Source organism: Bipolaris victoriae (genome assembly GCF_000527765.1).
Source record: "Bipolaris victoriae FI3 unplaced genomic scaffold scaffold_133, whole genome shotgun sequence".
NCBI lineage: Eukaryota > Fungi > Ascomycota > Dothideomycetes > Pleosporales > Pleosporaceae > Bipolaris > Bipolaris victoriae.
This window is the reverse complement of record NW_014575259.1, coordinates 42,179-66,502: the sequence shown is the minus strand read 5'-3', so window position 1 is coordinate 66,502 and position 24,324 is coordinate 42,179. Positions and strand designations below refer to the sequence as shown.

General features: G+C 50.8%; 13 protein-coding genes across 13 annotated transcripts; 5 read left to right on the top strand and 8 right to left on the bottom strand.

Moving 5' to 3' along the window:
* Positions 1-641: 641 nt before the first annotated feature.
* On the top strand, positions 642-1,575 carry COCVIDRAFT_42120 (hypothetical protein; the record flags this gene model as incomplete). The annotated part of the gene is made up of 3 exons (XM_014696134.1): positions 642-665; positions 727-988; positions 1,046-1,575. The coding sequence occupies 3 exons, from the start codon at positions 642-644 to the stop codon at positions 1,573-1,575; spliced, it is 816 nt and encodes a 271-aa protein (XP_014551620.1).
* Positions 1,576-2,983: 1,408 nt separating this feature from the next.
* Positions 2,984-5,142, top strand: COCVIDRAFT_30892 (hypothetical protein; the record flags this gene model as incomplete). The annotated part of the gene is made up of 2 exons (XM_014696133.1): positions 2,984-3,939; positions 3,993-5,142. The coding sequence occupies 2 exons, from the start codon at positions 2,984-2,986 to the stop codon at positions 5,140-5,142; spliced, it is 2,106 nt and encodes a 701-aa protein (XP_014551619.1).
* A 308-nt stretch (positions 5,143-5,450) lies between these two features.
* On the top strand, positions 5,451-6,042 carry COCVIDRAFT_42118 (hypothetical protein; the record flags this gene model as incomplete). The annotated part of the gene is made up of 2 exons (XM_014696132.1): positions 5,451-5,574; positions 5,663-6,042. The coding sequence occupies 2 exons, from the start codon at positions 5,451-5,453 to the stop codon at positions 6,040-6,042; spliced, it is 504 nt and encodes a 167-aa protein (XP_014551618.1).
* A 404-nt stretch (positions 6,043-6,446) lies between these two features.
* COCVIDRAFT_20183 (hypothetical protein) lies at positions 6,447-7,787 on the bottom strand (the record flags this gene model as incomplete). The annotated part of the gene is made up of 1 exon (XM_014696108.1): positions 6,447-7,787. One exon carries the CDS (start codon positions 7,785-7,787, stop codon positions 6,447-6,449), a length of 1,341 nt encoding a protein of 446 aa, XP_014551594.1.
* Positions 7,788-8,617: 830 nt separating this feature from the next.
* COCVIDRAFT_42116 (hypothetical protein) lies at positions 8,618-9,903 on the bottom strand (the record flags this gene model as incomplete). The annotated part of the gene is made up of 5 exons (XM_014696131.1): positions 8,618-9,044; positions 9,097-9,298; positions 9,351-9,528; positions 9,590-9,694; positions 9,748-9,903. 5 exons carry the CDS (start codon positions 9,901-9,903, stop codon positions 8,618-8,620), a joined length of 1,068 nt encoding a protein of 355 aa, XP_014551617.1.
* A 1,112-nt stretch (positions 9,904-11,015) lies between these two features.
* COCVIDRAFT_30889 (hypothetical protein) lies at positions 11,016-11,984 on the top strand (the record flags this gene model as incomplete). The annotated part of the gene is made up of 3 exons (XM_014696130.1): positions 11,016-11,082; positions 11,144-11,566; positions 11,626-11,984. 3 exons carry the CDS (start codon positions 11,016-11,018, stop codon positions 11,982-11,984), a joined length of 849 nt encoding a protein of 282 aa, XP_014551616.1.
* Positions 11,985-12,254: 270 nt separating this feature from the next.
* COCVIDRAFT_112442 (hypothetical protein) lies at positions 12,255-13,216 on the bottom strand (the record flags this gene model as incomplete). Its single annotated transcript, XM_014696129.1, has 2 exons — positions 12,255-12,600; positions 12,654-13,216. 2 exons carry the CDS (start codon positions 13,214-13,216, stop codon positions 12,255-12,257), a joined length of 909 nt encoding a protein of 302 aa, XP_014551615.1.
* Positions 13,217-13,798: 582 nt separating this feature from the next.
* On the bottom strand, positions 13,799-14,215 carry COCVIDRAFT_112406 (hypothetical protein; the record flags this gene model as incomplete). The annotated part of the gene is made up of 1 exon (XM_014696128.1): positions 13,799-14,215. The coding sequence occupies one exon, from the start codon at positions 14,213-14,215 to the stop codon at positions 13,799-13,801; it is 417 nt and encodes a 138-aa protein (XP_014551614.1).
* Positions 14,216-14,874: 659 nt separating this feature from the next.
* On the bottom strand, positions 14,875-16,965 carry COCVIDRAFT_112453 (hypothetical protein; the record flags this gene model as incomplete). The annotated part of the gene is made up of 1 exon (XM_014696127.1): positions 14,875-16,965. One exon carries the CDS (start codon positions 16,963-16,965, stop codon positions 14,875-14,877), a length of 2,091 nt encoding a protein of 696 aa, XP_014551613.1.
* Positions 16,966-17,401: 436 nt separating this feature from the next.
* Positions 17,402-18,681, bottom strand: COCVIDRAFT_20178 (hypothetical protein; the record flags this gene model as incomplete). The annotated part of the gene is made up of 3 exons (XM_014696107.1): positions 17,402-17,675; positions 17,756-18,070; positions 18,272-18,681. 3 exons carry the CDS (start codon positions 18,679-18,681, stop codon positions 17,402-17,404), a joined length of 999 nt encoding a protein of 332 aa, XP_014551593.1.
* A 564-nt stretch (positions 18,682-19,245) lies between these two features.
* On the bottom strand, positions 19,246-20,653 carry COCVIDRAFT_42111 (hypothetical protein; the record flags this gene model as incomplete). Its single annotated transcript, XM_014696126.1, has 2 exons — positions 19,246-19,353; positions 19,433-20,653. The coding sequence occupies 2 exons, from the start codon at positions 20,651-20,653 to the stop codon at positions 19,246-19,248; spliced, it is 1,329 nt and encodes a 442-aa protein (XP_014551612.1).
* A 714-nt stretch (positions 20,654-21,367) lies between these two features.
* On the bottom strand, positions 21,368-23,061 carry COCVIDRAFT_30885 (hypothetical protein; the record flags this gene model as incomplete). The annotated part of the gene is made up of 4 exons (XM_014696125.1): positions 21,368-21,988; positions 22,035-22,520; positions 22,567-22,837; positions 22,886-23,061. The coding sequence occupies 4 exons, from the start codon at positions 23,059-23,061 to the stop codon at positions 21,368-21,370; spliced, it is 1,554 nt and encodes a 517-aa protein (XP_014551611.1).
* A 204-nt stretch (positions 23,062-23,265) lies between these two features.
* Positions 23,266-24,291, top strand: COCVIDRAFT_112428 (hypothetical protein; the record flags this gene model as incomplete). The annotated part of the gene is made up of 1 exon (XM_014696124.1): positions 23,266-24,291. One exon carries the CDS (start codon positions 23,266-23,268, stop codon positions 24,289-24,291), a length of 1,026 nt encoding a protein of 341 aa, XP_014551610.1.
* Between the last annotated feature and the right edge of the window lie 33 nt (positions 24,292-24,324).

Here is a 24,324-nt window from a genome sequence, read left to right as displayed (position 1 = left end):
TCAGCTGTTTGGCGCTAGTGCAAGTCTAGCAGGAGGTCGCCAGTGTAGATTCTGGAGAAACTCAAGTTGAGCAGATGTCTTGTTCATCACATTGCATCTACACAATGAATCATACGGGTTCTTTCATATCTATCTATGTATACCCCCTCTTGTGTCCATGACCATGTTCTGGTGATTGCATGGTTGAACTAGTAAAAGTGGTCCTTGTCAATACACGAGAGTCGGGCGTTCAGCCTCACAACTACTACTCAGGGTAATAACATGTACGGTCGAATATCATACCCACAATGTTATCCTTGATAGGTATGGTACTATGTTATACGTACATACAAAGTTTCGCTAACCGTCTACAACCCATGTCCGAATGTCGTTATCATACCACTTGTCAGATTAGGCCCCCAGACACCTTCATCTATTCATTCCCAAAACCTGTCAACTTATGCGTGTGATCTATTCCATTTATTGTATTCAGATAGAGATAGCTCTGATTCTCGCTTTTTTGTAAAGCTTAAATCTGGCCCCGAGGTCACATTCATCTGGGCATAGAAAGGACATCTCCCTCCACCACAGGGAAGCATCAAATCACGAAGATCAGTAAACTACTACATACTACTACATACTGCTACTAGTCTGAAACCACCATGGCAGAATCTTCTATTGTCCTTGTTAGTAGTGTTATTGATACGCAACAAAGCAACATATGCTAATCCTTGGCTGCACTTGAAGATTACCGGCGGAAACACCGGCATTGGTTATGAGACCGTCAAAGCATTGTATGCTTCGTCGAAACCCTACAAAGTCCTGATGGGCAGTCGCTCTCTGGAAAAAGCCAGTGATGCAATCTCCAAGCTCAAAGCCGAGGTTCCCGAATCAAAATCTGAAGTCGAGGCAGTTCAACTCGATATCGAGGACGACGCATCCATTGAGAAAGCGTTCGAGGAGGTCAAGAGCAAGTATGGTCGTGTTGACACTCTAGTAAACAATGCAGGTATGTCATGTCTTGGCCGAGTGTGATAGAACTAGACTCGTTTACTCAGATGGACAGGTGCATCCTTTGACAACGACTTGCGCAAAGATTCCAGTCCCAAAAGTATCCGCGCGGTCTGGGACAAAGCCTACTCGCTCAATGTCACCTCGACTCAAGTCATGACCTATACCTTTGCCCCTCTCCTGATTGCTTCGTCTGACCCCAGGTTACTCTTTGTAACCTCCGGTCTATCCTCCTTGGAAACCTGCTCTGGTGGTTTCGACTCCAAGCTTGTCGGTGCAGGCAAAGCAAAAGGCTGGCCCAAGCCTCTAAACCCAACTCCAACAGCCTATAGATCCAGTAAAACGGCGTTGAACATGCTAATGCTGAGCTGGGCGATGATGCTTCAAGCAGACGGCGCAAAGGTGTTCGGTATCAGCCCGGGGTTCTTGGCTACGGGGCTGGGAGGAGTGGGGCCTGATTTCTTGAAGAATTATGGTGCAGGGGATCCAAGCATTGGTGGCGAACTCATCAGGGATGTTGTCGAGGGGAAGCGAGACGAGCATTCTGGCAAGGTTGTCAACAAAGATGGTGTGCAGCCTTGGTAGATGTGCTGTATCAGGTCATGAGTGAGGTTGGGGTGATAGTTATCTCTCGGAGCATAAGACCCAACCCGGTTCAATATCACACTGCATACATTCGCTCAGTCTGTAACAACGTGTAGAATGTGGCACTGCTTGTATCTGTACTCTCCATGCATTTCTTTGGCTCATCTGGTCTTCTTGGTATGCGAATGACTTATTATCTAGTAAGCACTTGTACTGCATAATGCGGTCATGTCAAACACCCTAAATCTAGACCCATTGTGTGCTACGTGGGGGTAGCTGCGTTCGCCTCGTCCCGCTTGTTCAAGTTGAAATCGGTAATCTCTAGCTAAAGCTCGCTTGATAATAGAGAGGCGAAATCTGCAGGGAAAACGCTCTGGATCGTCAAGATATACATGTTATGCAGAAGTTATTCTAGCCCTCTCTGTCTCCGTAATCACATCCACATCCACAGTGACACCGACAAGCCTTGTAGATCTTCTCACATTCATCGGTACATCAGCTGCAATTAAGATGTGTTGCATAACAAGAGATAAGGGGGAACTAGAAAGAAATAAGTGGAAAACGGTTCCCGTCGCCATGACCCACAGCGGACCAACTACCTTATTCTCGAAAATTGAATGGCGCCATGGGTTAGCCGTTAGTAGTGGAGCAAGACTAGTAAGCCGTTTGGATAATTCAGCCCTGTATTGGATCAACACTCGAATTATTTCCAACCTACAAAGCCTCTACCTTCTCATTTAGGTGATTTGTACCCATGTTGCCTAGATTCGCGTACAATTCAAGGATCTGGGCTACAAAGTACCTTGGGGATAGACAGGCCTTATTGCAAGACGCACCATCGGGGGCCGTAAGCTCACGATTCGCATACATGTAGGAAGAATCAGCATAACAGGTCCTGCCAATACTTAGATGAAGGATTTTTGTAAACTGAATTTGCGCCCTTTTCAAATTGAGTCTGAAGTTCAAAGTTCTGAGTTTTGCGGCTCGTTGAAATTTGGCCCCCACCCAGCCATCTTAACCGGGCATCTGGCCCCCAAAACACGGCAGGCAGATGGGCAACTTGCAGTAGTACTACACAGCATTGACATTAGTTCCCTGTCAGCCAAGTACCTATCAGGCTTCACACATAACTGTACAATGTATGATGAGCTCTGCGGACTAGGCTCCGGCCCCTGCCTCAGCTTTGTACGATACCGAGGCGCATAACTTTGCACCAATGAGAGGATCCCCAAGAAGTAGGATTGGGAAAGTGCTTATTAGGATTACATCGAGCCGGAGAGTACGATATCGTCCCATGTTCCGGCGGTTACAAAAGCGACCGTTGGCAGACTTTATTCCAGTCTAACAAAATAAATACAGCGGATCCCCAAAAGCTGGCTCATACATTGAGACGAGGTCTCCTTCCGCCATGTCATCAGAAGACAAGTCGATCTATCTTGGTCTCTGGACCAACTGGTCTCACGGGTCGGTAATAGGTCTAACCTACACAACCACACTAGACAATGGTGGCTTGTTCATCGCTTTTCTGGCCCTTTTCGTCGCGTTTACCGGTACCTGTTTCTGGAGCATCATATCCTTCACCGTCCACCAAATCTTGAGTCGACCCTCTCCGCAGAATGCCATCTACCACCAGCAACAAGCTATTCTTCGCAGCTCCGACACCAGCTCTGCCGCACTATGGAGGTTGATAAGACTGTCATGGGCTTGGCGTAAGATATCGTGCGCCGCCTCCTTGAAAGCAACGTCAGTACCGCTAGTTGCGAGTCTACTTACCTTTACTGCATTTACTGCAGCTGGTATCTTCTCTTCGCGCGTTGCCTCATCTAGAGGCAGTGAAGTGCTAGTTATTGGGAACAACTGCGCTACTGTGAACGGTTCCCTCATAACAAAGGACAATATTGCTATGACTCAATACTACATCGCCAGCCGAGTCAGATCGAGCCTCAATTACAAGGCAAACTGCTATTCAGGGTCAGATTCGACAGAGCTCTGCCGCACGTTCGTTCGAAACAGCCTTCCCGTCACAGTCACACGTAGCGATTCTTGTCCTTTTGCAGGAAAAGATGCCATTTGCCGCAAAGAGAACGGGGCCATTCGCATCGACTCTGGATATTTGAACAGCCACCACGATCTAGGCATCAACGCACCGCCTTCATCTCGATTTCTCTACCGCACTGTCAACGAGTGTGCTCCTATACGCGGCGCGGGCTACGCACGGTTTAACACCACAAGTGTGCCAAAAACTATGCAACTTCTATATGGGAGCAATCAAAGAGTATGTCCAAATACAGAGAATTGTACTATGGCATTTGGTTATGGAGTGCGAGTGGGTAGTACCGTATCACGCAACCAATATACAGTCACGTGCGTGCTCCTCTCCCATTATATATGTTTCAATCACTGACCTCATCTGATAGGGCCGCAACTAGATGGCAGGTCACCGAAGAACTATCGTATCTTAATGAATGGGAGCCAATACCTGAGCTTGAGGTGCCCAACGCAGATATCAGTGCCCTTTTCTTGGAAATTAACGATGTTTTCTTCTCCAGTCCGGTGGCTGATCCTTGGTACAACGCACAAGCAGGACCTCGAAGCGGATCTACAGGCTTGGGAAACACGACTTTCTACTATAGCGACCAGATGGTGAGGACTCTTGGGTGCGCTCAGCAATATCAATTTTGCAATCCGTCGCTTCCCAAAAATGTCAGCTGTACACCACTGATGGGGATATTTGAAGCTTCTAGACTGGCTGAAACAACACTTTTCACAGACCCAAAGACTAGGAATACCTTCCATTGGTCCTCGCTGGCGATCATGAATATGGCAAATGGTTTTAATGAGCTCATCACCATATTGCGAGGTGGAGCCCTTCTCGCAAGCGACACCCTCTCTGGAGTTGGACAATTTGCTCTACCTGATAACCAGTGGGAGCTTGAACTAGAGCACTGGTTCAAAACTACCCTTGCCGATCTTCAACGAGCAGTGCTCGACCAGGCCACCGGACCAGCAGACAAAACGGCGGCTTCTTTTCATTCTGGACCTACAACCGCAGAGGCACGCGCTGTCTGTCAAAACCAGAAGATCTTATCCGACTCCTACACTTCTTTCAACGTACTCGGTATAATTCTCATCTTCTCTATTGGTGGTCTCATCGTTCTCATCTCGGCTATTCTACCATCAGCGACTGCGCACTTACAGAAAAAGCGAAACCCCTTCGCCAACCTGGAATGGGTCTCAAACGACACACTGCAGCTTCAACGACTAGCACATGAAGCTGTCGGTGCAGGAGAGTGGAAGGGCGCATGCGACGATTATCCACGTACGCGAAAGAACGACCTCTTGGCCGTCCTCGATGTAGCCGACCGAAAGCACCCCGTGCTCAGAGTAGCACCGAGGGCAGCCGACACCATGGAGACAGTAGTCGAAGAACAACACTACGGCGTGCAGAAAGAGGACGATAGCATGAGGACACGAACATATGACTCGGCACAGACTTCTCTCCTCAATGTTGAGATTCCGCGCACGTCTTTGCAGCTTTCACGGCGGTTTACAGACGATGTATGTTAGTATGTAGTAGTCCGGCTTGGGTAGACTAGTCCAGACACTTCCACCAGATGGGGAAATACAATACGAGCAAAACTCCGAGTCGTAACGAAATAATAAAAAATGTATATTAGAGCAATAACAACGCCGTACTAGTCGCAAAGCACGCCAATCGCGCTAGATAATTACGTGACATGTGCCTCGGCTGATGCGATCTACTATTCCGATAAGCCATACTTGCATACATAAACATACATACTACATTTACCCTTTACCTTCCCTTAAACACCCCATACTTTACAAACCTCAAGTACAAATAAATTCATTCCCAAATGCCAACAACACGGGGACAACAACACGCCGCAGACATGGAAGCAGCGCTAAAACTCTTCTTTTCATCCCCACGCTTCGCCGTCGCAGGCGCATCATCTGATCCACACAAGTACGGCCATAAAAGTATGCTCCACATTCACATCTCCTCCTCTCTATAGTCTTTCCTCAAGCGTATGTGGTTACATAATCCCCTAACCACCCCCACCCTCAGTATTCGCATGGTACCTCCGCCACTCTCTCCCCGCCGTCCCCCTCAACCCGCGCTCTCCCACCGTGAACATCCTAAACAAAGACCACACCACCGTCGCCTCCCCAACCGCGCTTACTGACCCCCCTGCATCTGACTACTCGCTTTCCGTCATCACCCCGCCGAGCGTCACCAAGAAGTTGCTCAAAGAAGCGAAAGAGGCGGGGATTCCCGCCGTGTGGTTGCAGCCGGGCAGCTTCGATGATGAGGTTTTGGAGTATGCGAGGAGTAATTTTAAGGCGGCGATTGCGGGAGAGGGGGGCTGGGGGAGCGAGGGCTGGTGTGTGCTTGTGGATGGGGAGGAGGGGATGAGACTTGCGGGAAGGGAGGGGTCGAGGCTTTGAGGGGTGTATGATTAATTGGGTTAGGAAGGGGGGTTTTGTGGATATAGGTAGATGGTTAAATGAATTTCAAAGTATATTGGGAAATTTGATGGCGGAGGGAGGCTTTGGTCATCTGATATTGTGATTTGCATGAACGTGCGGAATGTTGGTTCGATTGCGATATGAGTTGAAGCCGCTTTGATCTGGAGAAGAGAAGAAAAAGTACGAGTTATCGTTATTCAAAGCGGGATTCAGAATCACAATTCCTCAAGTCATCTCTACTTTTTCAACAGCATATGGATGTCAACATTGTGAGAAAACGCACGCGGTATAGTATTGCATCAAGAATTGTTCAAAATGAAATATACATTCAATCATAACTCATCGCTATCTAGGCCAAAAGATCTTCAAACAGGCAATTTTTTTTACAAGTCCTTGATAACGGCTTCCAAAGACTCCTTGAAAATGTTACATGCGTCCGTCAATTCTGCCTCAGTGATAGTGAGAGGCGGGATGAACCTCAGCACATCGAATACCGAAGTGCTGAGAAGAAGCATATTACGCTTCACACACTCCTGAACGACCTTTGGTGCTATCTGTGGCTGACTTTGCGCGTGTGTTGATGCAGTATTCGAAGACTCGGATTGGAGAGCTGGGTTCGCAAACTGTACACCAACCATGAGACCCGAGCCGCGGATGTCCTCAATTAATTTTCCTGCCTTTGTTCCAGATGCCTTCAAGTCATGGAGGAAGGAGAATATCTGTTTCGAACGCGCGGCAACGTTGTCCATGATCTTCTCCTCTTGGAACACTTTGATGGTTGCTGTTGCCGCAGCACATGCGACGGCGTTACCAGCATATGTTCCACCCATTGATCCAGGCTTTTGAAGATCCATCAGCTTCTTACTGCTTGCAATTCCGGACAATGGGAAACCGTTGGCGATACCCTTGGCGAAGATGAGGATGTCTGGTCGGACTCCAGAATCTTGTACGAACCACATGTTTCCTGTGCGGCCCATACCAGACTGAACTTCATCGGCAATGAGGAGGATGCCGTGTTCGTCGCAAATCTGCCTTAGGCCGTGCATGAATTCTGGGGGCGCAGGAACGTAACCGCCCTCTCCCAGCACAGGCTCTAGGATGATAGCAGCAGTGTCCGAGGGCGAAGTTTGCTGCTGTAGGGTGAGCCTCATTTGTAGCAGTGCTTGCTTAACGAGTTCTTCTTTTGGTGTATCTGCAGAGAGGCCAAACTGGCTGTAGTATGGGAATGCTGAGGCAAACACGCCGCCCATCAATGGTCCATGACCCTCGCCGTAGATGGTTTTGGAGCGTGTCATTGAGGCAGTAGCGTTTGTTCGGCCATGGTACGATCCTTGCATGACAATGATGTTAGGCTTCTTGGTTGCAGCGCGGGCCAGCTTGACAGCTGCTTCAACTGCCTCAGCTCCAGAGTTCCAGAGAAAGACGGTATCGAGAGACTGATGCGGAAGGATTGGAATCAGCTCCTTGATGAGTGCAATTTGTGCAGCGCTGAATCCAATGTTGACTTGTGCGTGGGTGATTTTGTTGCACTGTGCAGCTGCAGCCGCGCTGACTTTGGGATGACAATGACCGAGGTTTACAACGCCAATGCCGGCTGTCATATCGAGGAGCTTGACACCCTTGTCTGTAGTGATGTATGTGCCTTTTCCATCTTCGAAAACGTGCTTAGTGAGACGGCCAATGCCTCTCGCAATGTGCTGCTCTCCAAAAGCCGCTGTGTCCATATCGGAGGATGTTGGGCGTGTTGTAGAAAACAAGCGGAGAGGTGTTCGAATTGGTTTCGCAACGACCGGTAGAAGATTGTGATGAGCTGACAAGCAAACTCTGGAAAGGACGGCGGCCTTCATTATGTAGTCTTGTGGAGAAACACTAATGAGTCTGCCTGGAATGAATGTTCTTGATAGAGGGGTCGGCTTGACACGGTTTGACGTAAGGTAAGCTAGGATCTTCTTCCGTACGTGTGGCACTAGACGCCCTACACGCGCTCATGTGATCGCTTGGACTCTCCATATTCGTCAAAGCACTCGCAGAAGCTTCTTCACTAACTCGTTCAAGAATTTGCAGGAGGCCGTCTTGCCAACAACTCAAATATGTGTTCTTCATTCGTTTGATCAAAAGCTAAAGCATGGGTCGTGATGTACAGCGATAGATTTCGGTGTTACGTAACATAGAGCCGCCGCCGGAGTTTAAGGCGCACATGTGTATGTTGCAACACATGGCAACCTGATAGGCCGTCTTAGTCTTATCATATGCCCATATCTGTGAGTAGATGTATGAAACTTCAAAGGGGTAAATAGCAGGAGTTGGTAGTCTTTGCTTTGTCAAAAACTTCTCATAGCCGTGGTCTGTCAGCCTCGGGTAACCTGCCACCAAAGATGATTACAGTCCTTGCCACTCTGGCTGATGCATGCCACATAGCTGCGGGATAATGACTCCCGCGTGGCTGCTAGCAACACCGGTGCGAGATATACGAGAGTATCCTGCTGCTCGCTCGCAAGCAGAGCCCATGGTCCCTTAGTTCATCTTCTCCACCTGTGATCGGCTATACATAGTTCTACTGGTTCGCATTCCATGGCATCACTGGATTGGATTTAGGTCCAGTGGCAGTTGTTGTGACAGAAAACTTGGTTTCCTTGATAATGTTCTTCTGGCTATCTCCATCGCTGTTGTCACAATCGTCGTTGTCGCCAAGCGTCTGAAAATTATCCATGGGAATCCCGCGCGAACGTGATGGTGGTTGCAGATGGTGAGACCCTGAATTGTATGCCCTCCCTGATGTAGCACCGGGTGTGTTCGAGCCTACGCTTACTCGGATGCGAAGGGAGAGGAGAGGGCGAAGCGCTGGGAGAGATCCGGCAATAAGGCCGATGCCTTCTTCTGTAAGAGACCAGAAGCCAATCTTTCCAGTACTGAACATGAATTCGCCGGGATCGCTATAGAGGGTGAGGTACTTGAGTCTGACAATTGTAGCTGTCGAGGCACTAAGCTCAGTTAGATAGGGCCATGTGACTGGACATTATGCAAGGGCCTTACAAAGAAGCAAGTGCGAGCATTACTGCAACCGAAGCCTTCACCCTGGTCTTCATCTGTACATTCCATAGTAGAATTGCTGGCAAGATTGAGAGACTGAAGTCTGCGGTAATCTCAATAGCCGAGTAGAACAAACTGACGTTCGTGTTGAGTTGGAGATTGCATACACCATTGGATTCTCCCCATAACGTGTTGATAGGATGGCCTGGTTGAATCAGTAAGACTTCTTCGTCGCCCCGAATCTCGCATTTACTCACAGATGTTTGCAATGCCGATACAGAACACAAGCGCAGCAACGATACAGGAGCCCATGAGAACCCATAGTCCCCATTTGAAGAAGTCTCGGGTGGCAGCAATACGTAGCAGCGCCACAGCAACACTGAGCTTGATGAACATGGCACTGACGCAATAGAAATACTCAGCAATGTAGAAGAGCTTTGTTTTAGTTAGTCACAAGACTGTCTTGTCGTCATTGGCGGATGCCTCGGATACTCACCTTTATTCCTATTGCCATGGTCGCGGGAGGCAGATCACGAGAGAATTGCCCAGACCCGTAAAAGCAACATACTATACAAAGGGCGGCAGTGACTGTGAAAAGAAGCTGAAATATCGGTGAGTAAGAGTTTGTACTGAAGGCTGGTTCTGTAGACTTACAATACCAAGCAACATCAAATAGTCGTCCATACCCCATGCTTTCCTCCATATCCTAACTCCAGCACGCAAGAAGAAAGTGACCCAGGTCAACGCCAACAATACAATAGCGCAATAGAGAAGTGCAACGCCATCACCGGCCACCGGAACGGTCGCCATGGCTGCAACTTGACGTAAATGAGCGTGAGAGAGACAGAAGACTGACAGAACCAAAGAAAAGCGGATACAAAGGAGTATGGAGCAGCTCCCCAGAAAATGTATCAACAAAGACAAACGGTTTGGGTCCGCTAATATGGTACGTAAGAGCCGTTTTGATTCCATCCTGCCCCTGTCTCCACGCGAGAGCATTTGCCCAGACAAACATGCATTGCAAAGTCGCTTCCAGGCCTGAGACGTTACTATGCCAAGCTTCGAAAATCTTTCCTAAAGTGAACCCGACTACTCTCAATATGACACTCAACTCCGGCAACTACGGCAGGACCCAGAGGTGTCCGACCGGCTAGATGGTAGCACAACGGCGTGATCTCGACCACCGAGTCGCGTAAATTAAATGCCGTATGCAACAGCTCCTTCGAAGCCATCATGATTGGCTCTTTGTATATATTCGAGTCTTCCCCTGAAGAACTTTACCATGGCTTCTCGAATATATCTCGGATTTTTCAGGGTTTGCAATGCCATTGTTTTGGGACATCAGCATGTAGATCTTATGCAATTCGCTCAATCGGGCCGTGGGCATTTACCTGCGCAGTTCCCACGCGGGCTCGGCGGTTCTGGTGCCGGAAGGACAGTTCCACCCAAGTTGCGTTCACCACCACACCTAGGGTGCACCACGAGAGACCCCTCGTAGTAAGCCAGGATATGGCTTTGAGATATCAGGATAAGAGTGAACCGTGATTACAAACGGTGCGGGAGCAGGCAGGCGACACCATGACGATGTAAAAACTGTGAACCTAACGGGCTAGCCCAGGATTCCCAGCACATGGCAAGCGGGTCGCCTCCTGCTCTGCCGTGTTAAACTGGGTCTCCGACGGCGCCACCATCCCAATCTGGACCTCTTCCTTGAAATTCTCCTACTGGTCTCTCGACTATGTTTGAGAAAACGTTTCTGGCCTCGGGGCGGCAGCGGCTTTGCTTTGCCTGTGCTTGTGCTACCCAAATCAGTCTGCTCGTGCATACACGACATGGTCCGAGTTGGTTGCATATCTTTCCTTTGATCTCCCGTTGTCTATCCTCACATCCGCTCACCTGCATCAAACACAATTATCCACAATATGGCTTCCTTTGAAATCAATGACTCCGACCTTACCGGCTTTCAGGGCAAAGTCGCCATCATAACGGGTAACTAGCGCTCCACCGAATCATAGAGTTTGAAGCCAGACACAACTAACCTCTCTGCCAGGTGGGTCTTCTGGCATTGGTCTGGCAACAGTCGAACTGCTGGTGTCTCTAGGCGCACTAGTTGTGAGCGGCGACATTCAGCCACCACCGGCGTCAAACGCCAACTGCCACTTTGTCCAAACCGACGTCAGAAACTGGGCAGACTTGACCAAGCTTTTCAAGACTGCCAAGGAGAAGCATGGCAAAATCGACTTTGTTTTTGCCAATGCCGGAATTGGCCCGCGCGCAAACTACCTGGCTCTCGAGGTCGACGAAAATGGCGACCCAATCGAGCCCAATCAAGACACAATAGACATCAACTTGGACAGTGTTGTCAAGACTGTCACGATTGCTGCTCACTACCTCAAGACTCAACCGGAAGGTGGATCCATTGTCATCATGGGGTCCAGCACGGGACTGCACCCCGTTCGCGCAGTCGACTATTGTAAGCCACACCCAACTCGCCGATCCTGTCCAGATCAACCTACTGACAGCGCCTCGCAGCTACGGCCAAAGCCGGTGTTCTAGGTTTCGGCAGGAGTTTTGCGCGCCTAGTCGAAGTAGCTGGACTACCTATTCGCGTTAACACTCTTGCCCCTTCATGGACGGCAACCCAAGTTTTGCCTGATTTGAAAAACCTACTCGCCGCCGTCTCCCATGACTGCCAGACACCTGACGTAGTAGCTCGCGCAGTTGCTTACTTGATGGTTGATAAGTCGAGGCACGGCGAGCTGATTTTTGCTAGCAACGGCAAGTACACTGAGATCCAGAACACTATTCTTGCCCCAGCATATGAACAGATTAAGGGTGATGATCTTAGTGATGACGCTGTCTTGGCCAAGGTCATGGCTCTTGCTGGTTAGAAACGCATGTCATGTCCCTGTTTTCCGATTCGCTTAGTTTACTACTCTTGAAGATACCAAATTAAAAAAAAATAACTTTGTTCAGCAAGCATGATTTAGTGCGACGCCCCGTTGCCGAAACTTAATCTCGTTGTTTAACACTAGCGCATGCATCTCACGTGCGGAGAAGAAAAAAGTAATAGTTGTACCCCACAGATAAATGAAGATACATAGTATGTAGCACCCCCTTGTATAAATATTACATTTCAATAGTACTAACAAGCGGACGGGTTAAATGACATCTCCCCTAGCTACACTAGGTACCTGCATATTCTGCAGATGCCAGTTCTCACCTGTATGTTGCAACTTTATACGCGTGCCACGCGCCTCCGACTCTACTTCATCTAAGCTCTGCATACGATTCGACGGATTCATAGCCTCTAGTAAAACGAGTGATGAAGACTTCCACAGCGGTGTATCAGCTTTACTCGAAGTAACAATGGTGGAAAAGAGGAAAAGCGTTATGGTAAGGTATATCGCCAGTGGGAGAGCCATCCAGTAGAAAGTGACGTCGAAGAATTGCTCTTTGTTCCACTCTACTCCTTTGAGGGGTACTGCATTACTCCCGGTACGAAGGCTGGTCGGCATGTTAGTACGGAGTAGATGGGAAAGGGATTAGGTGTAGCTTACGCGTTGCTCATCGAGATGGCAATGTTGTTCATCCTTTTTTCGAAGCCTCCTTCAACCGATCCGTTGCAGTGCGCTGGACTGTCTCCAAGGACATCCGTGGCAATATTTGGGGCAAATTGACCGGTAAATCCATGTTCGGTCTCGTTAGGATATATAGCAGCTGCACCGGTAAGTGATTTTGCCATCAGAAATTCCCATTCCGTGATGTCTGCATCGCCCACGCAATATTCTTCGTTGTCCTTGCCCGTAACGCAGTACCGGTATTGACTACCGTTCGAAACTCCTGGCTTTATTTGCCAGTCTAGGTCAATCTGCGTGTCGATGATCTCGGTCTGCATTGTCGAGTTATAGGCCGACTTCAGCGTTTGAAGACATAAAGTAAGGGTGCCTGAGAACCCTTGCCAGTTAGCTGCATCATTTCTCTGACCTGCCCAATCTGCTCTTGGTTTGCCGTTGTGATCGCAAGGAGGATAGTAGGCAACAAATGTGGATGAGATGTTCCGTAGGGGTTCGTGATTCGCTACACGGAAATCCGGGTCCTGCCAATCAACCTGTGTGTTCATCCAGAATGTTTCAGGTAGGTTAACGCCCGCTTGACTCCGGTCCCAGGACTCTGGACCGATAGAATACATTGGTGAATCGTCCATATCATCGAATACAGGATCTCTCATGACTCCGTCTGCTGAAAGGTCTTCAACGATAGAGCATACGGCAAGCGTTTGATACGGTGCCCAGGTGCAGGCTTCGGCTTGGCAGGATCCTATGACATCCGAAGGGCTTGAAACATCATCAAGTATACCCGCAAGTATGCCTTTAGACATGTGTGGATGATCTGACTACCATGAGCTTAACAACAGAAGTAAGTTACAGCACACTGACACATGATAGCAATTGTGGATTGGGATTCCATGTCGTATTCCGCAAAACTTGCATTGGTGGCGTCATTGACATATTGTACTGAGCGGCTTATGATGGGACCTGTAGAAGAGAAGGTACTGTTGGTACTCTTTACTTCAATTGTAACCGACTGTTGAGTAAACGGCGAAAAGCCAAGCAGTAAGATAGTCGCGATTGCTCCGACGGACACTAGATGTCTTACGTCATGAGCTTGTTAGCAATCCAGTTGCAGGCAGGCGGAGGAAGACTTACGGACGAGTGCTCAAAAGTAACATGAGACTTCCTCGGGGCCCGCGAGAAGCCTCTTCGAACCTACTGATATCGAGCGTTAAACGCTCATTACGCAGATACGACCATTTAAGTTGGCCGATGCAGGATGATACCGAAACAAGCAACGCGGATTGTGCGACCTGCGAAAGAGCGGCGATAGTGGTAGCCAAGCTGAAACCAGCGGTCCAATTCCTGAGCGGCTCATCTCTGTACACAATGAGTAGGGCGATGATTGCACCGAGCGCAGTCGTCCCTAGCAGCCATGTGGCAAGCTCCCACTTCCAGTGTCGTAATGAAGTGGATAATGGTCTTGATGGGTGATTCCGGTGCTTATCATCTTCCGTAGGAGTGGAAATTCGTGGGATCGGCTCTTTATGGACTGGCGAATATTCCATGGCTCATTAGGTCGAAGATAGTTTGTCGCAAAGACTGATGATTATACGTGTAAGAAAAGCATAAGACAGGACGAAGCTGACAAATGGGCGAGGCTACCAAATATGTACTTAATTCGTTAACACAGCCTGTCAAAACTGGGGTGGCTGTGCAAGTCACCAAGAGTCCTCTGGGGCCTCAATCTAACCTGGGGAATCGATCGATTATAAGTATTGCCTCCGTCTGCTTGCAGCAGTGGTTTCTTCTAGCTGACAGCCTATTAAGCGAGACGCCTGGCTTGCTAGCGTATGGCAAACACGTCGCACGATAGAGCTGAATTCGTGGGGGCCAGAATGAACCAACAAGAGCGCATGGCCAGCAGATATCTTGGTAGGATGCTGTGCTTGATTGGTTGGTTTCGGCTCACCGCGTTTTCTGCCACATAGAGAAGGGCGTCCGTTAAAATAAGTACCTAGAAGCAGTCCACAGGCGCGGTCGTAAATTCTCTTAGCACACTATAGTCATGCATCACAGCTATTTCTCGCTTCCCCAATCAGTACAGCGTTAAATTTATTACAGTCAAAGATGCAGATACGTTTACTGATCCCCATTCCTCAATCCTCTTTCCAAACCCCACAGTATCCCTAGATCTAAAAGGTACGTCCTAATCAACTCTGCCAATCTAGTATTCAAAACGCTCTACAGTCTGCTTCTTGGCCCTCTTCCCAACACTACCTCCTACATCCCCATCTCCACTCGCCCCCTCAATCCCCCTCTTCACCCCCCGCATAGCCGGTAAATTCTCCATATCAAAAAATTCATACCTTTCCTTCATCCTCCGCGCAACAATGCCCGGCAGCAAATTTCCACACCGATCCTCCCTAGTAAACACTTCTGGATCGTGTATCCAGATCTGATTCAACCGCTCATCCGGCTCCTTTTCGAAATCTACGCCCGACAGCGTTTGTAGGATTGCACGCACGGAGATGCCGTCTTCGGCGGCTTTGCTACCGAGGTGACAGGCGGTGATGCGTTCGATGTTTGCGAGGCGCCAGAGAAGGAGGGTTTCCGAGGGGACTTCGGATGTGGAGGCGAAGTCGCGGGGGGCGGTGGTTACGCCCTCTGGGTATCGGAGTATGGAGATGCGGGCAGGGCTGGCAGGGGCAGGGAGTGGGGTGGTTCTAGGAGAAGGTCTGCGAGCGCGTCTGCGGACGGGTTCGGGGGTGATACTGGGAGCGGGTCCAGTGAAGTTGCTGGATTCAATCGCTTTTGCGGCTTCATTTTGACTTTCGAGGGCGCGGAGGTAGGCGCCGTCTTTTGTGGGTATGCCGACGTAGTTCCAAATTTGAGAGCGGATTACGCTGCGGAGAACCTCTTTGGATGCTGGATTTGCGGGGTTCGCGGGGTTGGGTAAGTCGTTGTCGAGGATGTCTTCTTCGTCTGTTTCGATTAGACTGACGATGCGTGCTTCTTCCTCTGCTTCGTTGTCACCGATGCCTCGTCCCTCGTTCCTGTCTCCTCCACCGCTGTCATTGTCGTCATCACCCCCACTAGGACTCTTTCCTCTTCCTCCTCCTCCTCCTCCACTAGAGCCGCATCCACCGCTTCCACCATTACCACGACTACTACTACCCCCATTCCTTCGCCCCCATCCCCTCCTCCTCTTCCCACCCCCAAACTTATAATCGTCAAAATCCACCTTATCCCTCATCCCCTCCCACTCCCTCCACTTCGCCGCCACCAGCGTCCCAAGAACCTTGGGCTTCAAAATTCCATACACCTCCTTCTCCATCTTCAACGGCGGCTCCTTCTCCCCGCTTAACTTCTCACTCTTCTTCTGAATAATCTCCTGCATATGCACTCTCGTTTTCAACGAATCAAACGCCATAACCTCACAATTCCTCTTCCAAGTCTCCACTTTGAAAACATTATCGACATTCGCAAGGCGCCCGTTCTTACTCAGTACGTACTCCAGAAACGCAATAAGATATGGTCCGCAACTCGCACCGCCATCGCTCTTGAAAGCATTATGCTCTGATTGATTAGGAACGTATTTGATAGTCTTGGTATGGAATGCTCCATGCTCGAGTCCCAGCACACGTTCGACACCGCGGACCATGGTTGCAGCCACGGCACCAGCTACAAACATATGGTTGATCTTCATTCTACCGGGCTTATTTTCGCTGGGTGTAAGAGTGAGGTTGCCATCTATCCAGCGCGCAGTCTTCTTGCGCTTGTCGATGATAAGGAGACCGCAGTGGCCACCACTTGCCATCATATCCTTGGATGCCGCATCATTGCCTCTGCTTCCGTTCTTGCCCTGCTCCTGGCCCATCGCTCTGGATAGCTCCATGAAATCTTCTTTCTGCAATTTCTGTTCGTTGACAGGTACAATGATCCACCTGTGCTTTCTATCCCGCACGGGTTTCAGTGCGTCGCCGTTGAAGCTCTCGTCGGGGTTCTCGTCAAACACGTACTCGGCGTCGTGACCGCCAATGTCGTACAATATACCGCCCTGATACATTGGTAAGATGTAGACATCGTTGCGGTGATACTTGAGGGTTAGCAAGGCGAGGACGGTGTCAATACTGTTGGATTCGAGCCAGTGTGCAGGATCATCGGGATTGGTGGTGGTGATGTTGAGGTACTCGCGGACTTGGATTTGGCGGGCGAAGTTATTGTAACTGAATTCGAGGAGGGGTTCTTTGAGCCAGGTGTGGATGTGGTCGGTGTCTATTTGGGTGGTGGGGGAGTCTTGAGTATTTTCTGCCATTTTTGCTGGATATTAGGAAGGAGGTTACTTCGAGTCAAATGGATCTTGGGGAGTGGCGGAGAAGTTGGGTAATCAGTATGGATTGGGACAAAGGTGATACTTTACTCGGGGACAATACACCAAAGAAACAGATAAAGGGGCTTTTGTTCCTTTGTTAAAGACGAAGATGCACATCACGTTGGACTTGTTACGTTGAAATTCTTTGTCCAGGGACTCGACACTGTTATCTGGTTGGAAAAAGTAGAACAACTAAATTTGAGAATTGAGCGTCTTGATCAGTCCCGTTGATACCAGACTATGTGATGTGACAAGTGACGCTCTTAACCATGACCCAATATCAAAATCAAAATCAAAATGTAACCCCATCGTAACGCCTCAACCCATCATGGCCAGCTCTTCCCTCATTCAGACCACATCATGACTCCCTCCCCTCGTCTTACATTACCACATTCCGAGGATCAGTAAAAGGATTCGCACTCTCCTCTTTCCGCTCCGCCGCACTGTGTTGACGAGGAAGCCGGGAGCTGATCGAGAAAGCAGCAGGAAGCGGTGCACTAGGACCATTCGACACAGAATTGTGTCCATCAGCAGCATTTCCACTCGCAATAGGTCCCCTCGAAGGAGCAAGATTCTGCAGTCCAATCGGGCGCTCTCGATCAAATCGATTCATGCGCGCAGCAAAAAGCCCCATGAAAAAATACCCAATCATCCTGTGATACTGTCAGCCATTCTTTCTCCCTTCTTCCAACAATATATATCAAAATGTCCAGAAAAAAAGATTAAAACTTACGTGCAAGCCCCCATAACCCCAACAACCGCCCCACAAACCACAACACTCCTCGCCCACCACCCCCAATCCCCCAACGCACGCATCACCCCATCATCTTTCCAGCAAGTCTTATATTCCCGATTGACCTCAGCCCCAGGAAATACATCCAGCAAATACATGCCCACCACATTAACCATAAAATGCACACCCAGCAGCACCGAAAGCCCCATGGCACACCGATTCGTCACATGCGCACAGACAAGATGGAGGCGAAGATAACAAGCCAGAAGAACAGCCAGAAAGATGGGGTTAACGATGAGAGCCGCGACGATCGCACTGAAATTTCTCTCGTTAGCCTTGTACTCCCTTTCTCTTCCTAAACGCCACACCTCCAGTCGTATAAAACCGTAGTCCGTAAACCATAAACCCGTAAAGTTGCTCGGAATGTTAAGAAGGGGAAAAAAAAGAGAAAGGAAAAAGTATGTGTGTGTGTGAGAAAGAGAGAGAGAGAGAGAGAAAGAGAGAAGAAGAACTCACAATTTCCCTCCGCCTCCCCCCGGAACCCCCAAACTCAACCACATCCCCCCACCCACCCCCTCTTCCCTCCCCTCCAACCGATCCAAATTCACAAACGTAACCGGTAACCTCCTCGTTCGCACCACCAACGCATCCACACTACTCCCTCCACCACCAATACCACCTCGTTGAACCCCACCCCCAGCAACAACATCATCATCAACGTCCCAACACTCAACCTCCAATCGCATACTCAACAACTTATGAGCAAAAGCAGCGCAGAGACCAAGTTGAGTGGCTGCGAGCAGGACGGCGAGGGAGAGCAGCTTGATTGTTGTGCGGTGGGTGGGGCCGGGCCAGGAGGGCGAGGTGGCGGTGGTGAGGAAGGAGGTGCAGGTGCGGAGGGTGTGGGTGGGGGATCTGTGGGCCATTTCGTTTTTATTTTCGAAGAAGAGAGATCTTGATGAGAAGTGGGAGGGGGGGTTTTTTTGAAGAAGAAGAAGAAGAGGAAAAGTTGATCAAGTCCCGGAATGGCTTTTGGAGGGGGGGATTTAAGCTGGGGGGATATGTATTTGAAGTGAGGATGGGGGAAAGACAGGTTACGTTTTACGTCTCTTTTGCCCTTTGCATATGGTGGTAAGTGGGTGTGGTGGGTACCATGGGTGTTGTGTTGTCGATATGGTGGATGTTGGGGTAAAAGGGTCTATAGGGATAAGCATCTGATTCGACTATCATCTATGTTGGTTGACATAACCAGCGAAAAAAAAGGCCAACAGGGTTGAATGACAACAACAACATGACACATGATTGAATTAGCAAAGAGGAACGTATAATTAAGGGGGGGAGGTATCAACTTGAATTTCAACTACATAAAAACATTGGGCTCGGGTGTGTGGTGTGTGGGGGGTTGCATGTTTAGACACTAAGGAGGGGAACAAAAGAGGCTCATAACATTGAAAACGAGATTTGATCGTAACCAAGAAGGCATGCCATTTTCACATGCGGCTGCGATAGGGTCGAGGAACAGGTGGCTGGAACAGCCTATCCGGCAAGCGGTTCCCATACTGATCGAAGCGGTAGTCCTCCTTTTGTTCAATCCACATCTGCCGCGTGTCAGCCTCGAGCTGACATCTAGAGCTTGCTACCGTAGCGGGGAGGGTAGCTAGCCTTGTAACCACTCACCTCGCGTTCGGCGTACTTCCTGTCCAACGGCACTGGTTGCGGATTTAGTATTTCTTCGTCGCCAAAGCCTGGATCTCCTTTGAACCTACGGGCGTAGTGGGCTGCGCCAATAGGCTGAGGGGCACCGTATTCGGCATACTGTGCTCCGTAGGGGCCGTACTGACCTGGGCGTTGGTTGCGGGCGCTGCTTTGGTGCCAAGTGTCGCGCTCGGGAAGACGTTCCTCAAAGGCTTCGGCGGGACGGCCTAGGGGCTCCGGGTACAGGCGGTTCTGCTGGTACGTCTCGCGCGTCTCAATGGGATACTGGGAGCGGTAGTGGTCCTGCTGCTCGAAGCGCTCGTCGTAGTGGGACTCGTAGCGGGGCTCACGGCCGTGGTGTTCCCAGTGGGCATCGTGGTGGTGAGGAGGAGGGGGAGGACCACGGCCGCGGTCATCGTAGTGCTGGGGGCCACGCTCGCGTTCATCGACATAGACCTCACGGTGTTCCTGGTAGTGGGCAGGCGGCTGGTGGTCGCGCTCAACCCAGACATCACGGTGTTCCTCAACGCGCCTGGGAGCACCAGCATTCTGCTCAATGTAGATGTCCCGGTCAATGTGCGTCGTGTGGGTAGTGTGGTGGGCATGAGCGGGAGCAGGAGCAGGAGCATGGGCGGGAGCAGGAGGTGGAGGAGGAGGAGCCTCTTGATGAATTTCAATGTCGATGTGCGTCTCCTCCTTCTTCTCCTTGTCTTTCTTGGAATGCTTGGGCTTGTGGGGCTCTTCAATGGGCTCGAGAGTGGTCAAGTAGCCGAGGACCTCGCGAAGACTGTTGTGGGCAATTGCGAGTTCCTTTTCTCTGTTCTCGAGCTTTTCCTTCTCGCTGAGCAGCCAGTAAACACGGTGCCTCATGCCGACACGGCGGCCGTCCTCAATGTCGCCAGCGACGCGTTCAGTATGGGGCGCAATGTTCTCGAGGGCGCCGCGCACATCGCGCATGCAGCCGTAGACCCATTTGGACTTTTCGTGGTTGGCCTCGAGGATGTCGTGGATTTCGCGGACCGAGAGCAGACGGCGCACCTCCTCGAGATCAGAGCGGACGCGACCGATGATGCGCACGTAGACGGCGTTGGATGGACCGACATCACGAACCCGCTTGGCCTTTGTGAGGAATTCGGCGAGCTTGTAGGCGCCTCCGAGAGCGGTGGCAGCCGCGCCGAGGGTGACGAGCTCTCCTTTGACCATGGTGAACAGCAGGACAGGGCGAGGAAGCTACCGGGTTGGGGTGGTGAGAGATCAATGGAGTGAAGGAGTGCCTGCGTCTCTGCGGGTACCTAGCGCCAGCATGCCGCGCAGGTTCAACCGGCAGCAAGAAGTGGGGATGGGCGCTTTGGTGCGTGTGTGTGGTTGTGGTGGTGGAAAGTTGGGGGAGTGTCAGTTCAGCTCAGCTCAGGGCAGGGCAGGGCAGGGCAGGGCAGGACAGGCCAGCTCCGACAGGGGCCGCGCGCTGGAGCTTTGGGGGGCTGGGGTTCTAGTCTGTTTAGGGCCATAGCCGCCTGCACCTCATCACCCAGAGCGACCAGCCCGAGGTCTAACCACCAGCCTTGCAACTGCTGTCCAACCCCACCGAACCGCTCGCCCTCCATCTTCTGCCCCCAGCGGTGCCACCGCCATCCACTGCAGCCAGCACGCGCGCCGGGCTGCATGGGCTCGGTAATTGACGCGTGCAAGCCGGTGATTTGGTGTGGCTGTGGTGGTGGTGGTGGTGGTGGTGGCAGTTGTTGTGGCCGTTGTTATACGAGCGCCTGTTGTTGTTGTTGTTATTGTTGACGCATCCTCCACCTCCTCGTCCTGGCTGGCTGATACACACGCTTGGATCATCCCCGTTGCGCCTGTCCTGTCAGCTCCACCCTGTCAATGACAACACAACACTACCCAACGCCAAAACCTTGATTTCTGCTATCTGCCGTACTTTGCAACAAATGCCCGAACCTTGGCGTCGCTCAGGCTTAGCTCGTTGCCTTCTGCCTCTAGCAGCTCCCGGTCCTTGTCCTCGAGCTCCGCCTCCATCTTCTTCACCTGTGCATCTACTTTGCCATTAGTCAGCCTGATCGTCCCGAACGGTGCGTGCTTGTATAGAGCGGCCATGATGACATCCATGTCACTGTCCGCTTTGCTCGACTGCTCCGCCAGCTTCTCGTGCGTGCTCATTGCCGAAGATTCATAGTGCTCCTGCAGCTTCTTGCCGCGTTCCATCTGAGCCTGCATCAGCGAGTCCTGCAGGCTCTCAATCTTGTCGTGGTTGAACGAGATGCCGGCGTGTCGAAGCGCATCTTGCAGCGCTACCGGCAGATCGAGTGCATTGTTGGGCCTGAGCTTGACCATGGGCGTGAAGGCTGCCACGGACGATTTCGCTCGTTTGTGTGCAGGTGTCGGTGCAGGTGCCGCATCCATGTCGGGCATGCGCTTTGCTGCTGCGGCTTGTACGTGTGCCAGTGCTTGTTGGAATTCGTCGTCTTGTTTTGTCTTTGCTGCAACGGTATCCAGCCGTCTGCCCATGTATTCAAGCGTGGACAAGACCTGGCAGCGTTAGTGACTCCCAGCCACAGCCCAAAATGGCACTTACGTAGTTGAGCCATGCAGTTCGCGCCTGCCTCATATCCCTGTCCTTGCGTTCCTTAACATCCGTCATTGGCTTGCGAATCTCGTGCTCAACAACCATGGTCGCGACAGAAGCAATTTCTGAATGCAGTTCCTCAAGTTCGGCTTGCAACGCCGCTTTCCTTTCCTTGAACTCCGCCTCTGGTTCATCAGAAGTCCCGTTCTGCCCACCTCGACCGGCGTGGGTCAGGTAGATGGTGTCTACGCGCGCCTTGATTTCAGCAGTGCGGAAGGAAATAATCGCCTTGCACCACTGCTCAATCGACCTTTCATCTTCGCTGACTTCTGGCTCCGTCATGATCTGGGATACTAGTCCAGGCAGCTTGCTCAGAATTTGGTCGTCGGATGCAAAGCGTTCCGACAGGTAGCTCTTTAGCGTAGACTTGTCGGCCTCGCTCTCTCGCTGTGCATCCGCCAACTGCTCAGTAATTGATGTAGCAACATCATCAACCTACATTGATCAGTACAGGGCCATTTCCCCTCAAGCGGCAGCTTACAGAAACATCCAACCTTGCCCTCTCTTGACCCTCTTTCCTCTTCCTCTCGTTTCGTGCATGTTCAACATCCAGGTTAGGCTTGTCAAGCGCCTTCAGCTTCATCAACGCATCCTTTTGCGCCTCGAGCACCTTGCACTGTGCCTCAATTGCACTAGTCGAGCTCTGCAGAGATTCAATAGCTGAGGCGATTTCGTGGTCCAGGATGGGTCTCGAGGGTCCACCCTCGCCCTCATACTGATGCAACAGCCCCTTTTTCTTCAGTGTCTGGTACCTAGACTTCAGATTAGTAAATACTGCGTAAATCCATTGTCACACCTACAGCTCCAACTCCTCCCTGGTCAGTAAAGTGTCTTGGTGTAGGTATTCCTCGATCCATGCCGCAGCTTTGTGATTTGTATCTGCATCTTCGAAGCTCAGGAGGATTTTGTCCAAATCAACTTTTAGACCTCTTTCCTCTACTACGTTCAGCAGGTGGTGAGCAGCTTGCTCCTCCATGGCTCTAGGTTGTGTAGTGCTGGTCGTTGTGTGACAAGGTGCGAAAGCAGTTAGGCCGGCTACGTTCGATACAGCCGGCGGAAGTGACCAATCGCGCAGTCGCGTTTTCGAGATTTCGACGCGCTCAATGACCGCATTCTAAATGTACAAAGAGACATTTTACAATCCCTCATACCAAACCCACCTATTCCACTTCTAGTCACAATGACTGCCACAGCGATTGACCCCGAAACAAGATCCCAAACCCAAAAAGACACCGAAACTCAAAACCCCCCTCCACCACCCAGCAACCCCGCGCACGAAGAGCACCAATACCTCTCCCTCATCCGCGACATTCTCCAAAATGGCGAGCACCGTCCCGACCGTACTGGCACCGGCACCTACGCCATCCCCTTCCCCGCCCAAATGAAATTCGCCCTCTCACGCCCCTCCGCCGACCCTACCCAACCACCCACCCTCGTCCTGCCCCTCCTCACCACCAAGCGCGTCTTCCTGCGTGCCGTCATCGGCGAACTCCTATGGTTCATAGCCGGCAGCACACACAGCAAGCCCTTATCAGACGCCGGCATCAAGATCTGGGACGGCAACGGCAGCCGCGCCTACCTCGACAGCGTCGGCCTCTCACACTACGAAGAAGGCGAACTCGGCCCTGTCTACGGCTTCCAATGGCGCCATTTCGGCGCAGAGTACAAAGGCCACGCACACGACTACACGGGTGAAGGCGTTGATCAACTTGCCGAGATTATCGATAAACTGAAGAATAAACCGTATGACAGAAGGATTATTCTGAGTGCCTGGAACCCCGCTGATATCAAGAAAATGGCCCTGCCGCCTTGCCACATGTTTGCTCAGTTCTACGTTAGTTTCCCTGGACACAAGCAGGGAGAGGAGCGGCCGAGGGGAGTATTGCATTCGCTGCTGTACCAGCGCTCTTGCGATATGGGACTCGGTGTCCCGTTTAATATCGCATCCTATGCGTTGCTAACGCATATGCTGTCGCATGTGTGCGATTTGACACCAGGAACTTTTACGCATACGATGGGGGATGCCCACGTGTATCTTGATCATGTGGATGCGCTCAAGGTGCAGGTTGAGCGGGAGCCAAGAGAATTTCCCGAATTGAGGATTAAGAGGGATGTCGGCGGGAGTATAGATGGGTGGCTGGAAAGTGACTTTGAGGTTATGGGGTATAAACCGCATGCCAGTCTTGCTATGAAGATGAGTGTGTAGGTTTCGTTTTGGTCTGAATACTATGAAGAATGG